This window comes from Aricia agestis, chromosome Z (assembly GCF_905147365.1).
Source record: "Aricia agestis chromosome Z, ilAriAges1.1, whole genome shotgun sequence".
Classification (NCBI taxonomy): domain Eukaryota; kingdom Metazoa; phylum Arthropoda; class Insecta; order Lepidoptera; family Lycaenidae; genus Aricia; species Aricia agestis.
In genome coordinates this window covers 3,625,176-3,639,779 of record NC_056428.1, presented here as the reverse complement: position 1 = coordinate 3,639,779, position 14,604 = coordinate 3,625,176, and the positions used below count along the sequence as shown (strand labels likewise).

The window sequence follows — 14,604 nt, the reverse complement described above, 5'->3', positions numbered from 1 at the left end:
GCCACCGGGAAGCAGGCGCGGTACGATAAGGCGTTCTAACAGTTTACCTAAACACGGCAGAAGCGTGATCGGACGGTAGGATTTTGGATCGTCTGAAGGTTTATTACCGGCTTTGGGGATCAATTTTATACTACCGATACGCCAGACCTTTGGAAAAATGCCTTCCGCGATACATTTATTATATACGAATAAAATTGATGAGTTCACCGCTATACAGGATTGTTTTATCATTATTTTTGAAATTTTATCCTCGCCCGCAGATTTTTTCATAGGCAAAAGATTTACTATTTTAATAAACTCATCGGATGAGAAGGCAAGTCGGAAGGCGGTGTATTGATGGGGTCTAACATTGTACTTCTAATGGCGCGATGGTATTCGTCGTCTAAAGTGGGCTCGTCGTCTGGAATCAAGATGTTCAGATATGCTTTAGCCGTATCCTCTAGACTACAAGTATAACTGTTGTTTATTTTAATGTTTGAAATAAAATTAGACGCAGAGGTATTATTGGGTTTAAGTTCGTGGTACAAAGAGGACCAGGGGCCCTCCTTATCCAGTCTATTCGCGGCATTTTTTAACATATTATTTTTCGCTAGAATAACGGCGGCGCGGTATCGTGACCTTGAAACACGAAGGTTATTTAAACTTAATATATCATCAGTGTCATCGGAACGACCGATTCCCGATTTACGAAGGTTATTTATTTTACGTCTAGCTTTTCTAAACTCTCGCCGAAGGTTTGAAAGATTATTGTTCCACCATTTACAATTTTGATCTTTTTTCAGGGGCTTTCGACCCAAGGGCCAAGGCAACATTGGCACAGTAAATAAAAGTGTTTGTCATAATTTCGGCGCACTCATTGGCGTTCAGTTCCGGGCGAGTGAAATCTTTGGCATGAGCGGTCATAAGGGAACGGAATAATTTCCAATCACCATTTTTAACATTATATTTATAGTCGTTAAGAGCATACACCACCGGCTAGAGAAATGAAAGACCAGTATTTGGAAAATCTATTGCTGTCGCGCTGCGCCCGCGGCCCGACCGAGTGAGAATGTGTGAGTGTGACTGTCAATGTTTGCGTGGCGTGGTATACAGCGCTGTCCGCCGCGCGCTGCCCACCGCCCGCGCTCACTCAGATTGCTAATAAAATAATTGCAATTGCACTTTGCAGTCGGCAAGTTGATTTCGGCGCACGACGTTTGCGGAATATATTTTATTCGTGTTATAATTGTATTACCTACCCGCTCTTTTAATTGACTCTGGCTTTTGTTTACTGGACTTGTTTGTTTCTTTACTTCATTGTTTTGACTCGGCTTGTGTATTGGATTTTGAGCTTTTCTCAACGATAAGAGATAAATCGTAAGTAAGTAATTTTTGAATTATATAATTTGGTACCTAGCTTTCTAAGTGTAGTACAAAATAAATTAAATAAAAGTGGGTTTTTATGTGTTCCTTATATTATAGAGTTTACTGTGAAAGTAGCAGCACTGAAAGGGATTTTTTGTGATTTGTATGGGCTATCTCATATGGGCTTGGGCGCTTGCATACAAATGACAAAAAAATCCAGTTTCAGCGCTGCTAAGTTCGCAGTAAACTCTATACCCTTGGTGAAGGGACACATACAAACCCTAAAGTATTATCACTTACTTTTGTTACAGCCTGTAAATGAGTGGGTTCATCTATGCGGTATGCCCCACTATAAGGCATAAAAAAGTTACGTGGTTTTTAAATTTTTTAATAACTAGTCAACTGAAAATACGGTCTACCTTAGTTTATTTTAGGTACATTACATTAGTGCTAACTGCTAATCTATATTATAAGTAATCATATTTTTGTTGCAGATAAACCCTCTTAAAATGGGCAATAGAAAAGGGAATAAAAAGCGTTTATATACATCCGCTAAAAGAAAAAAACATCACTTTAGCATAAAGCGTCACATCCATTTAGCACCGAGTACTATAGCCAGGTTGGTTTTTTTGAGTTCTCTAGTTAAAAAAGAACAACTTTATGGTCTGTCTGCCTGTCTGTTGTTTAAGATTTTTAGGGTTCCGTACCCAACCGAAAACGGGACTCTATTACTAAAACTTCGATGTCTGTCCATCTGTCTACCTCCAGGCTGTATGTAGTAGCTAGTAGATTATAGGTACAGTAATAGCTAGAGAGTTGTTTTCAAAGATTATGTATTTCTGTTGCCGCTAAGACAACAAAAACTAATAAATAAAATCGGCCACGTGCGAGTCGCACTCGCGCACGAAGGATTCCGTACCGTTATAGAGCTAAAGGCAGCTAAGCTAAAGTTGGCAAAAAATTGTGTTTTTTGTATGGGAGCCCACTAAAATATTTATTTATATTTTAATTTTATTATTTACAATAGTAAATAATAAAATTAAAATATAAATAAATATTTTTATAAAAGTATATACTTTAATAAAAGTACAAATTTATCACGTTAACTGCGTAGACCCAAATCCTTAACCTAAATTTAAGTGCGTTACGGGGATGAGCACGCCCCTTTATGAAATTAATTATTATGCGTTACGGGTGCAAAAGTGCCCCGTACACCCGACTTCATTTAAACCCCTCTAAAATTGACAAAAATAGTATTATCATTGTTTTTCTTATACCATTTCAAAGAGTATTAACTGAACTACACTCTCCTTACTCCGCACGTAGGTACAATAAAAACAAAAATATATATAATGAAAAATAAAGTGCGGGGTGCTTCTATCCCCGTAACGCAATTAAAAACAAAAAATACGGGATTCCAAAAACCCCTTAACGCACAGAATACATTTTTATCGATAAAAAGTTAGTGATGGGAGTAAAAAAATTAAAACTATCGATATTTTAAATAGATGATACTCGTATTTATTTATTCATAATAATTATAAGAATGACTTTAGGGAACATTCCAAACAAACATATTTTTATATAAAAAATAAATTATCTTAGAATTACTTAACACTTCGTTAATGCGAATAACCGATAGTATAGAAAAAAACTTTACTGAATTCTAATGTTTCATATTATAACACTGCAAACAATATGCTTTATTACACTGACGACAAAGTGTTTTAACTTTCTTTACTTTGTTATCTGCTTCCCGACTGCTCATAGATTTTCTTAGCTCCTCATAACAACCTGAACATTTTTTTTTCTTTTCACCAATTTCAAATTTATGTTTAGATTCAGAAGGCTCCAAATCATCAGATTTAACGTTGATCAAATTTGTGAAAGAATCAATGATGTGTTCAACAAAACCTTTTTTGTTTGTTTAGGGTTTCCTGAATTTAATACAACATTTTGCAATTGGTGATAGGTTTGACCAGTGCTAGGGCTGGTGATCACATCGTATCTTGGACTTAGGTTTCGCTGAAGGACCTTGCGGAATAATGGTGATGATGGTGGTCGTCGGGATAATCGTGAAGATGTTGATACATCATGCTCATCGGCTTCTTCATTATTTTTACCATGAGATAATTCCAACATACGCCGCGAACGCTTCATTTTGAAAAATAGTCGATAAACACTTTGCTTCTTAGGACGCGCCTACGCAAATGAGCTCATCACCCCGTACGGGGTAAGCAATAATCTGTACGGGGTGATATAGACCCCGTAGACGCACTTAATTACAATTTTTACTCGCTGGTCGCAACGGGGCTCAAGAAACCCCGTAGATTATTATACCGATTCTTAATTCAATTTCAAGCCAGGAACATAAATATCTATTCATCTCATTCATACAACAAAAATCCTCAAAAATACAATCCCCGCAAGAACGAGTAGACACTACTTTTTCAGCACCGCACTGACTGATGTCAACGTACGGGGCGCGAAAGTACCCGTAACGCAGTGAACGTGTTAATATAATTTAAAATTTTGTGAAAATTTCAAGTTGCTATTATTCATTACGGGCAAAAGGGCCAAAAAATCAGGTTTGTTGTATGGGAGCTCCCCTTAAATATTAATTTTATTTTGTTTTTAGTAGTTACTATAGCGGCAACAGATATACACAATCTATAAACATTTCAGAAGTCTAGCTATAGCGGTTCTTGAGATATAGCCTGGAGACAGACGGACAGATAACGAAGTCTTAGTACCTTAGTACCCAAAGGGTAAAAACGGGACCCTATTACTGAGACTTCGATGTCTGTCCGTCTGTCTGTCTATCTTTCAGTCTGTCTCCAAGTTGTAACTCAATGACCGCTATAGCTAGACTTCTGAAATTTTCACAGTTTAATAATGAATGCTGTTTCTTTAATAATTGTTACAGTGATGAAAACAAGGAAAACTCAGATATATCGCAAATGCATGAAACTTTCAACGATAACGTATTTGAAGCAAATACAAGCTCTACCTCAGAGTCAGATTTTGACTTAACGATTTGTTATGATCAGCATTTAAACAATGACAACGATATCGATGAAACAGTTCAGCATAAACATTTGGAAGGACGTCGAATAGTGAATATCAAGTATTTTTTTTTCCCAAAATCAAGCACGAACACACAGATTGCACGTTTGCTGATTTAAAGTTCTTAGGAGAACTGCGAACAGAATTTGTTAGCAAATATAAATTTGAATGCAAAATGTGTACAAAAAAGGAAATAGTGTACAGCGAAGATCCAAAATTGAAACTATCTGTAAATGACGCTGATGTAGAAGGAATAGTCTGTTCTGGAAATGGATATGGACAACTGAATGAGATATGTAGTGTTTTAAATATGCCAGTTATGAGCAATACCACATACACAAGGATTGAACAACGTCTGACACCGAAAATTGAAGAATGTGCCATAGACGAGATGATCGCAGCAGGTCAAGAGGAAAAAAGACTAGCTGTCTTGAATGGCGATTTAGACAACGATGGTTGCCCTCTAATATCAGTGGTTGCAGATGGATCTTGGGCAAAACGGTCATACAAAAGCGGATTCAGCTCGGCGTCTGGTGCTGGTTGCATAGTTGGACTTAGGACCAAAAAGGTATTATTTCTTGGAATTTGGAAACTCCTATTGCTGAATATGTTCTAGAAGTGCAAAATTGAATATACTAGATGTCCCTGAACACAGGTGCTTTAAAAACTGGAATGACAGCGCCAACGCCATGGAAGCGGATATAATAGCAGAAGGGTTTGCAAAAAGTATGGAGATGCATGGAGTAAAATATAATAAACTTATCGGAGATGGCGACTCCAGTGTGATAAAAAAATTGCTATTGAATAATCCATATGGGCATGACTTTGCTATAACTAAAATTGAGTGTAAAAACCATTTGCTCCGCAACTTTTGTAATAAAATAAAAGCATTAGCCAAAAAAACAAACAACCACAAAGGCTTTGTTCCAGTTGACCTAAGAAAAAAAGTTCAGTCCAACGTTTTGCGCTTGAGGAAAGCAGTGGTTGGAGCTGTAAACCATAGAAAAGAGCAAAATAGTAACCACGGTGATAAAATTAAAAAACCTTAAAATGGACATAAAAATGCCGCCAATCATGTGTTCGGAGACCATAAAAATTGTTCATCTTATTATTGTAAGCCGGAAAAATATACCAATGACACAAATTTGGTACCAGATCTCCAATCTTGTGGAATATGGGCGGATATTCAGCAATACCTGTTGATGTTGGTGCAGAAAGCCTTATTTTAGATATAACCAATAACACCGTGGAGCAATTTAATAATGTAATTGCCAAATTTATTGGCGGTAAAAGGGTGAACTACACTGCTAGAGGTTCATATCAGACACGGTGTTTTGGTGCAGTAACATCGTGGAATAGTGAAACGGCTATCCACGCACGCCTATCAAAAAAAATCAAGGTTGTAGCCCTGGAAAATATACCAAACAATTCATAGATAAGAAACAGCGCTCCAAAATCATTAGAGAAAGAATTCGAAAGAGAAGGATTGCTTTCGGTGATAACGTACCGAACAAAAGAAGAAAAGTTACTGGACCCGATGAGAATTATGGTCAGTTAGACTTAGAACCAGATATGCCACCTGAGATATATGAGCAAAAGAAAAGTGAATTTTTATCACAGTTAAATAACACCAAATTTGATGAGCTTCAACAAAACACTGTTGGCCAAAGCGAAAATAGGTTGTGGACAGTAGAAAGACGTAAACGCCTTACAGCATCCAACTTCGGTCGAATTTGTAAATAACGAAAGACAAGATCAGTAACAGGACTTTTAAAATCTTTACTATATTCTCAATTTAAAGGCACTCTTGCTACAAATTATGGTAGAGAAAAAGAGGATGAAGCAATACAACAATTCATTAAAGAAACTGGACTACCGGTGTCAAAATGTGGATTATTCGTCGACAAGCATAAAACTTTTTTTTCAGCAAGTCCTGATGGTCTTGTTGGAGAAGATTCGATAGTTGAAGTAAAATGTCCTTACAAAATTTTTGACTTAACGCCTAAAGAAGGAATAGAGCAAAAGAAAATAGACTTCTGCGTATTTAAAAATGGCATCCTAGAATTAAAAAGGAATCACAATTATTTCTTTCAAGTGCAGGGGCAACTACATATAACCGGCCGAAATTTTTGTTATTTTATTTTGTGGAGCTGCAAAGGCTTACTTTTCGAAAAAATTAAGAGAGACGACGCATTTTGGCACAAAATGGAACCTATATTAGAAACCTTTTACTTTGACTGCCTGTTACCAGAGATAATCGACGGTCGCAAACCACGACATTTAGCAGTAAGAGAGAGAAAAGGATTGGCCATGGTATAGTTATAATGATAGGCTACTTGACCTATATTCAATTTCATTGAACAAATGCATATTTCTAGTAGATTTTAGCCTAGGAAACCGTATTTCAACCTTATCATCAAATAAAAGCTTATGATTGATATATATGATAAATGTAATATGATAAAAGAGTCGATTTGAAGATACGATTTTATGAAAATATAATTTTTGTACTGACGAAAACGCTTTTGCGGTACTTCCGATTGGGATGTGACGTCATCACACTAGTAATTTAATATCTTTTATTTATAGCACTCGTTATATGTAAGTTTATTTGTACATAAATAATAATAAGAATAAACCTAGAAAGATTTGTAAAATATATTTTCTAGAATAATTCAAATAAAACATCAGTTTTATATATTATCTCCATTTATTGTAGACCGGAAATGAAATGGCCAAAACTTTTCTCCAAAAGTTTTCAACATTACAAATAATTTCTAATTTTTTATTTAATTCTTTTATAATTTTTGGTCACTTTTAGACTCGTACATATTTTAGCACAAAAAAAATGTTCAATAAAGAGAATTTGAAATACAAAACGTATGACGTCACACTATGGCAGGTTTTCGGCGCCATTTATAAGGCATATTTTTCAATCAAAAATTTTATGGGTATAATATATTTTAATATTTTACACAGTAGAACTGTGTAAAATATTAAAATATTGGTTTTTTTCTGAAAATGAATGATTACGAAGCGATTAACATGAAGAAAAAAAATGGGTCAAGTAGCCTACTATCATGAATATTAGTGTGATTTTAATATATTAATAAAAACTGTCAAGAAAAAGTTTATTATTTAGGGACCATCCATAAAGTACGTCACACAAAAAAAAACTAGATCAAAATAGGTCCACACGTCAAACTTATAACACCCCTCTTTTTGTCGGTGGTTAAAAATTGAAACCACTTCAATATTTCTTTCTAGATTAAATTTTAATATGATAGCACAAAACTCAGCCCCACCCCTTATGTCTAACCATGTCACACTTCGTCCCCCCCCCCGCCCCCCATTTAAGTGTGACGTACTTCATGGATGGTCCCTTATTACCTTTCAACAATCAAACCTCACAATCAGTTAATTTATACACTGATTGAACTGAATTGAAAATTCTAATAAAAGAACAGAAAATCAACGATTCGTTCTCCCCTGTTTCCTTCTCCAAAACTTAACCGATTTAAGTACTTTTGTCATTAGAAATTAAAGCAAGGCTTGAGCTGTGTTCCTATGTTTTGCTTTTTTTGTATAATCTAGCCAAATTTGTTGTGTGGATGTTTGAACACAGCGGAAAATCTGACCATTTTTTTGGGTTTTAAAACGTTTATATCTTTTTTAATAATTAAATTATGAAAAAAAAGAAAACATAGGGACATGCTAATAGTGACCATAGATATTTAGGAAAAAAATCACAGCTCTACCGGCATTATCCAGGGGGGAAACAGGGGACAGCGTTTGTATGGAAAAACGGCGGTGTGGACTCCTCTTAAAATTTATTACGGAATCACTCGGGACCGCACGAGAAAACTCGTACACCAGTAAGCGGTGACGCATCGGGGAGGACACGCCAATGCCTAATCTGGACGTACGCGCTAGATAGCGTGACGTCAATTGACGATTCACCCGTTGGGCTACTATAGGTAGGTGGTGCATCGGGGGTGTTGTGAATTTGGAGGTTAAACTCCGCAATAAAGTCTTCAACGGCGCAACGTCGGTCGCGATCTGTGTACCTTAGCTGGCCATGCCGTTGCCGTGAAGTTGATGTAAATGGGGACCTACGGAGTCCGCGTACTGGAAATAGCAGCTAACTACGTATAGCTTAAACTGAGGGCACGATATCTCGGCTACTGCACAGTGCGTTGTCGATAGGTTAGTTAAGGCCGTGATTGAAAATCTAGACTGGGGTGTGTAAATACCCGCGCGAGCTAGGTTACTAACTTGTATCATTTTCGGCCGTAGCGACGCGAGTTATGTCAATAGAGATTGACTCTGTTGAATCGAAATCAAATCGATAAAAAAGGGGCGGCCATCTTAAATCACCGGCACCACTGAAATGTCAGTACGAAATCTATAATTTCGATTGCAATTCCTTTACGAAGTGATTCGATATTTTTAAATTATCGATTAATTTTTGTTAGGTAACTTCCCTACTATTGTCAATTATGATGTGTCACGCATATCATCATAAAACCCACAAACTTTAAATGGGATACAATATAACTCCCCTTAGGCAAGGGCCTAGGGTAGTTATAAGTAAGGACTTATAACTACCCTCTACTAAAACCCTGTTAACACACCTTTTCAGAGTAGTGAATAGCTTATGCACAGTTTAAATATTTTTACTAGCAAGGAGGAAAAAATCTTAACTATAAATTTTTTGGGAGAAATAAACTTATTATTATTATTATTATTATTATTATTAACTATAATAGTTATAGTTACGAATACCACAATAAGTTTGCTTTAAGCGTCAAAATAGTTCACTACGTTAAATTCATACCTTTTTGTTTTAGTCAGTTTGGGAGTACAAATAAATGGCGTTTCTTCAATATTCAGAGCTCGTTTTATGCCTTTCCTAGTTTTAGGTTTATTTACCCATGTCTCGCTCGCATTTTCTATGGTATCCTGAAAATATTATAACAAATATTATGTTACGACTCATAATAATGTTAATTTCATAATCCTGATTATGTAATTAATTCAATTTAAGTAGTACCTGAATAAATGATGATTTATATGTAAAGGAGTTTTTTGGAGAAGACGCTTGTATGAACACAGACATTGGCTTGGGTGCAACCACTGAAAAAAAAATTAAATGTATAAAAAAATTCAAATAAACAAGGTTGATGACAGAATATGACGTTCGCTAACGTATGCATTAAAGGTGTGACCGCACTTATAGGCGACACTATGCTGAGTTAAAGAAAAATGTTGTGCAAGCGAGACAGCAGTTGAACTGCTTTCTCGCTCTTGTGAGGTGCGCGCGCCGACGTCTACCAGCGTGTGTGTAACATCTGTGCGAGCGAGACAGACATCCACTAGCGTATGTGTTACATGTGTGCGAGCGAGACGGCAGCACTCACCGCGCTCACCGGCGACGTGTCCGGCGGCGGTGCGGGCGACCTGCGTCGCGATGTGCGGCACGGCGCGCGCTGCGACGTCGACTAATGTGTGCGCCGCTTCGGTGACGTCACCCTTGTGACGCGATTTCGTCAGCGTGCAGTACAGCTCCGCTTCCAAATACCTGAAGATCGTAGAAAATATTATTGAAATAATTTCTTATCTTTCTCTTGGATTGATAACGTAGGAATTTATTTAAGGTTGTTGTTTATTCTTAGGAAGCGTGATTTATGTAGAAACACTAATTTGCACATAAAACCAGTCTACAAGTAAAATCACAACTTTTATTCATATGTTAATATGTAAGATTTACACTTATTGTAAAATATATTCTTGAGGTTCGATTGATTGACAAGATGGCGGCGCGGAGGCGGAAACGCAAGAGTTGGGATCGACGCGCTAGTGATGGGATGGTCGCGCTAGTGATGTCTCGCGTTGGGCGTAGACAGTTGTTTTTGTCTTTTTGAATTACAACTACTATTAACACGTGTGTAAGGTGTTAAGCTTATTTATGACTTGAATTTGTGACAGTTTTAAAATGTGTTAATAGTAATAACTAATATCGGATGGATTATGCATATATTATGCTATAAAATTTCAATTCTTACCTCGCTTGTTGAAGATAGTAAAGCAACAAAATATCGGAAGTCTGTACATCATTGCAGTCTTGTAAATACTTTATGAATACCTCCTCTTCAAACGGTAAAAGTGATACTTGCAATACCTTCGACAGCTGACCAGTATTGCGACATCCTAAAAATATTTGATTAACGAATAAAATAACTAACTTATTAAAGCGAGACATTCACTCTTTTTTTCATGTAATTATTGTTGCCGCAATAATGATAAGTAAGTTCAATAATTCATTAAATAAGTTACATTACACTACATAAGTTACATTTAAAAATTACCTTCATAAAAGAAATTCAACACTTGCGCCTTCTCATCAATAGTTGGAGCATTTTTCACACACGTCCTTATAACATCTAACGCTTCAAACACGAGACCTCTCGCTAGGTATAAATTACAACATGACTGCCAATCTTCTAGCTTATCATACTCATTGATTCTGCTCAGGTCTTTGTCTACTTTATGTATAGGAGCCGGCTTTCTAACATGCAAGTACTGGAGCGCAGCTTGGGACTTCTTCTGAGCTAGCAACGCGGATAGTACCACTTTGTGTTGCCAGTCCGATAAAGTGTTACCAGTTAGACATTGCAGTTGATCTAGGGCAAACTATAAAAATATTGTTTAAGCAAAATTATCGTCAGCGTAAGCCACAATAGATTGAATAAATGTCTTAGGGCCGGGACACATAAACACGATACGACGTCGTGTCGTACCACGAGTCACGATGCGGCTTCGTTTCACGATGCGACGTCACGTCGTTGGAATCTACGACGAGTCGAAACTCACGATGCGTCATCTTTGAATTTTGAATAACAACTGTGGCACTGACACAGGAACGCATCGTGAGTTTCTACGACGCGACGTCGTGCCGTGTATCGTGGCACGTTACGATGTCGCGACGTAGTTTTTTACGATGCTCGTCGTAGATTCACACGACACGACGTCGTATCGTGTTTATGTGTCCCGACTCTCGGCCCTTATATTTGACAAAAATAAATAATAGTAAAGTTTAGAGCTCTAAATGCTTGCCGTATTTTTGCCGAGAATTGTCAAATACGGATCAAGCGGTATATCTGATGGTTTACCGATGTTTAATAATTCAATAATAATTATAATGATTAAAATTTAATACTTACATCAAAGTCCCTATGATCTAGATGCCAGAACGCCTGCGTTGCCTTGATAGCGGTGTTACTGAGACCGAACATAGTCGGGAACTGCATCAGTCGACGGATAACTGCCTCGTATCTGTGGGAAAAAAACCTATTTAAAATATCTCCTATTCTAATGTAGTCCGAGAAATATTTGATACTTAAAATATCAATAATAAATTAATAATGTATCCTACCCTATTAAAAAAAAGTATAATCTATTTTTTAAAACAAGTACCGAATGTCTAGAGTAACTTTCTAAACAGTAGCATTCGTACACGCAACGCTACTGTCTGTGCATGCAACCACTGACCTCCATTATACAAGTACGCTGGACTGATGATACCCTTTGAAATGACAGCTATTTTTTGTGCCTATTTGAAGCGGAATCAGCTTTCCCATTATTAGAGGTAGGAACTAAATTTGACGTAAAAATGACGTTTGAAAGTCGCCATCATGTCGCCATATTGGCGCTGATAGCAGTAGTGGGAGTATTTGGAACTAATACTAGTGATGTACAACTGTCTTTTATATTATCGATGAAATGTTTCCAGATTCAGATAATGTCGACCATTAGGACAAAAATATTAAATTGAATAATACAAACGCTACATATTTGTATTAAAGATTACAGACTTCCTCTCCGTAATTTAGATAGGCGTAATAAATTAACAACGATTTCATACGTAGATAACGTGAAGTAGCAGTACCTATCTATAATCCATTTATTTTTAGCAGTTAGCACTACGAAAAATTAAAAACAAAACTGAAGATAAGTTTCTAACGAAAACTATGTTGTATTGTATTTTCTAATTTTATTTCTAATATTATCAAAGTAGTGCTACAGTGTATCGTATTAAAGCAGAAAAATCATTACAAAGTAATATTAATTTTTTTTGTAGATATATTAATAATAGAAAAGGACATGTATCTGTTCCAAACACTATGTCATATAAAGGCACTTTTGCCTCATCAGGTGAAGGAATATGCGAACGTTTTTCTAAATACTTTGGATCTGTTTATGATGGCAATTCGAATTTTTCCAATAATTTTGACTCAAGTAATTGCATAGCATCGCCTAACTTGAACAATAATTGTTTATCGCATATTTCTATATCTACCGAAGATGTAGAACGTAAAATAAAAAAATTAGATAAAAGCTAGGGCTCTGGTCCCGATCGCATTCCACCTAGTTTTGTCAAATGCTGTAATAAGGAATTATCTAAGCCTCTCTCCATCATTTTCAGTCTATCGCTAAGTACTGGTACTTTTCCGACACGATGGAAAACAGCCTTTTCATAAAAGCGGCGACAAATCTAATTGTGAGAACTACAGACCTATCAGCATTTTATCATGCCTCGCAAAACTTTTTGAATCCATTGCATACGACCATATATATAACTTCATTAGGCCTATTATTTCTGACAAACAACACGGTTTCGTGAAAAAAAAACAGGTCAACAATTAGTAATCTTCTCGTATATAAAAACTACCTCTGTCAATCTTATGCACTTGGTCACCAAGTAGACGCCATTTATACTGTCTTTTCGAAGGCTTTTGACAGAGTAAACCATGTCTTACTTTGTCATAGGCTTTCGAGGTGCGGTATCAGTGGTAGCTTAATGCGCTGGGTTAGCTCTTACCTTAACAATAGAAGTCAGTTAGTTGCTCTTAAGGGATTCTTATCTTTGCCATTAAAGGTGACATCTGGAGTTCCGCAGGGCTCCCATTTAGGGCCTTTATTTTTCGTCATCTTTATAAACGATTTAATTGTGCTTTTATCTTGTCATTGTTTATTGTATGCAGATGACCTAAAAATCTTTAATCAAATAAGTTCTATTGTTGATTGCAACAAGCTGCAAAGAGATCTCGATGTTGTTCTTAACTGGTGTTAACGCAATCATATGCACCTAAATATTAAAAAGTGCTCTGTCATGTCTTTCTCAAACAAACGACTAGAATTACTTATTGTTATAATATCTACAATAATAAAAGACCTTGGTATTCTATTTGATGACAAGCTTTCTTTTAAGGTCCATTACGAGCATATCACCTCAAAGGCTTTTCGACTTCTTGGATTTGTTTGTAGATCTACCCTAGAATTTAAAAATCCACAAAGTCTCCTTTACCTTTTCTTTGCACTGGTCCGCAGTGTCTTGGAATATGGTAGTGTAATATGGACACCTCACTATAAAACACATATAGATTCTGTGGAGCGGATTCAAAAAAAGTGTCTTAAGATTCTCTTCTATCGTCAAAAACCCGGACGCTCAGACTTGAAATATGCAGACAGGCTCCGTATTTTTAACATAAAAAACCTTAGAAACACGTCGTAAATACTTTGATTGCATTTACCTCTACAAAATTGTACATTCTCTAATAGATTGTCCTGAATTTCTTTCTTGTCTAAACTTTAATATTAAGTACAGTGCACGCAGAGCGAATAAAACTAATCGATTTCTGTTACAAGTTTATAAAAACAATATTTCATATTTTAACCCCATAACTAGAATGGTCGTCATTATAACGATCTCTTAAAAGCTGACAGTAAAGATATAGACATATTTATCCATAACATAAATAAATTTAAAAACTCTTTGATGAATGCCCTTCAAACCACTTAGCACTCTCTCCTGTAACTCAAATATTAGTCATATTGTTATCTCTGTTAATAACTTTATCTTTGTTATCTTTGTCTAATATCATTTATTTAAGTGTAATAATTTGTCACTCAATTTGTAATGATGTGTACGCCTATAATTGGTACATACATCAGATCTTTACTTTGCTTAATTATTTTATATGTGTATCAATGTATGTACTGTTGGTGATCCTTATTAAAGTAAATAAATAAATATTATATGATAAAGCGGAAGAGTTTGTTTTTTCAACCATAATTCCAGTCTTTCTTCGTCAGACGGAAACCTGACAATAATTTTAAGAGCATAATATATAT

General features: G+C 36.0%; 1 protein-coding gene across 3 annotated transcripts in view; it reads right to left on the bottom strand.

Annotated features, from left to right (window-relative positions):
• LOC121739331 (protein ELYS-like) overlaps positions 1 to 14,604 on the bottom strand; it is a 48,451-nt gene that overhangs the window by 19,407 nt on the left and 14,440 nt on the right. For all 3 annotated transcript variants that reach the window (XM_042131722.1, XM_042131724.1, XM_042131723.1), the window contains exons 16-21: positions 11,634 to 11,745; positions 10,779 to 11,103; positions 10,476 to 10,620; positions 9,831 to 9,991; positions 9,464 to 9,546; positions 9,248 to 9,372 (exon numbers count right to left, since the gene is read on the bottom strand). In XM_042131722.1, the coding sequence (XP_041987656.1) occupies positions 9,248 to 9,372; positions 9,464 to 9,546; positions 9,831 to 9,991; positions 10,476 to 10,620; positions 10,779 to 11,103; positions 11,634 to 11,745 (951 nt within the window). The remainder of the gene's footprint in view (positions 1 to 9,247; positions 9,373 to 9,463; positions 9,547 to 9,830; positions 9,992 to 10,475; positions 10,621 to 10,778; positions 11,104 to 11,633; positions 11,746 to 14,604) is intronic.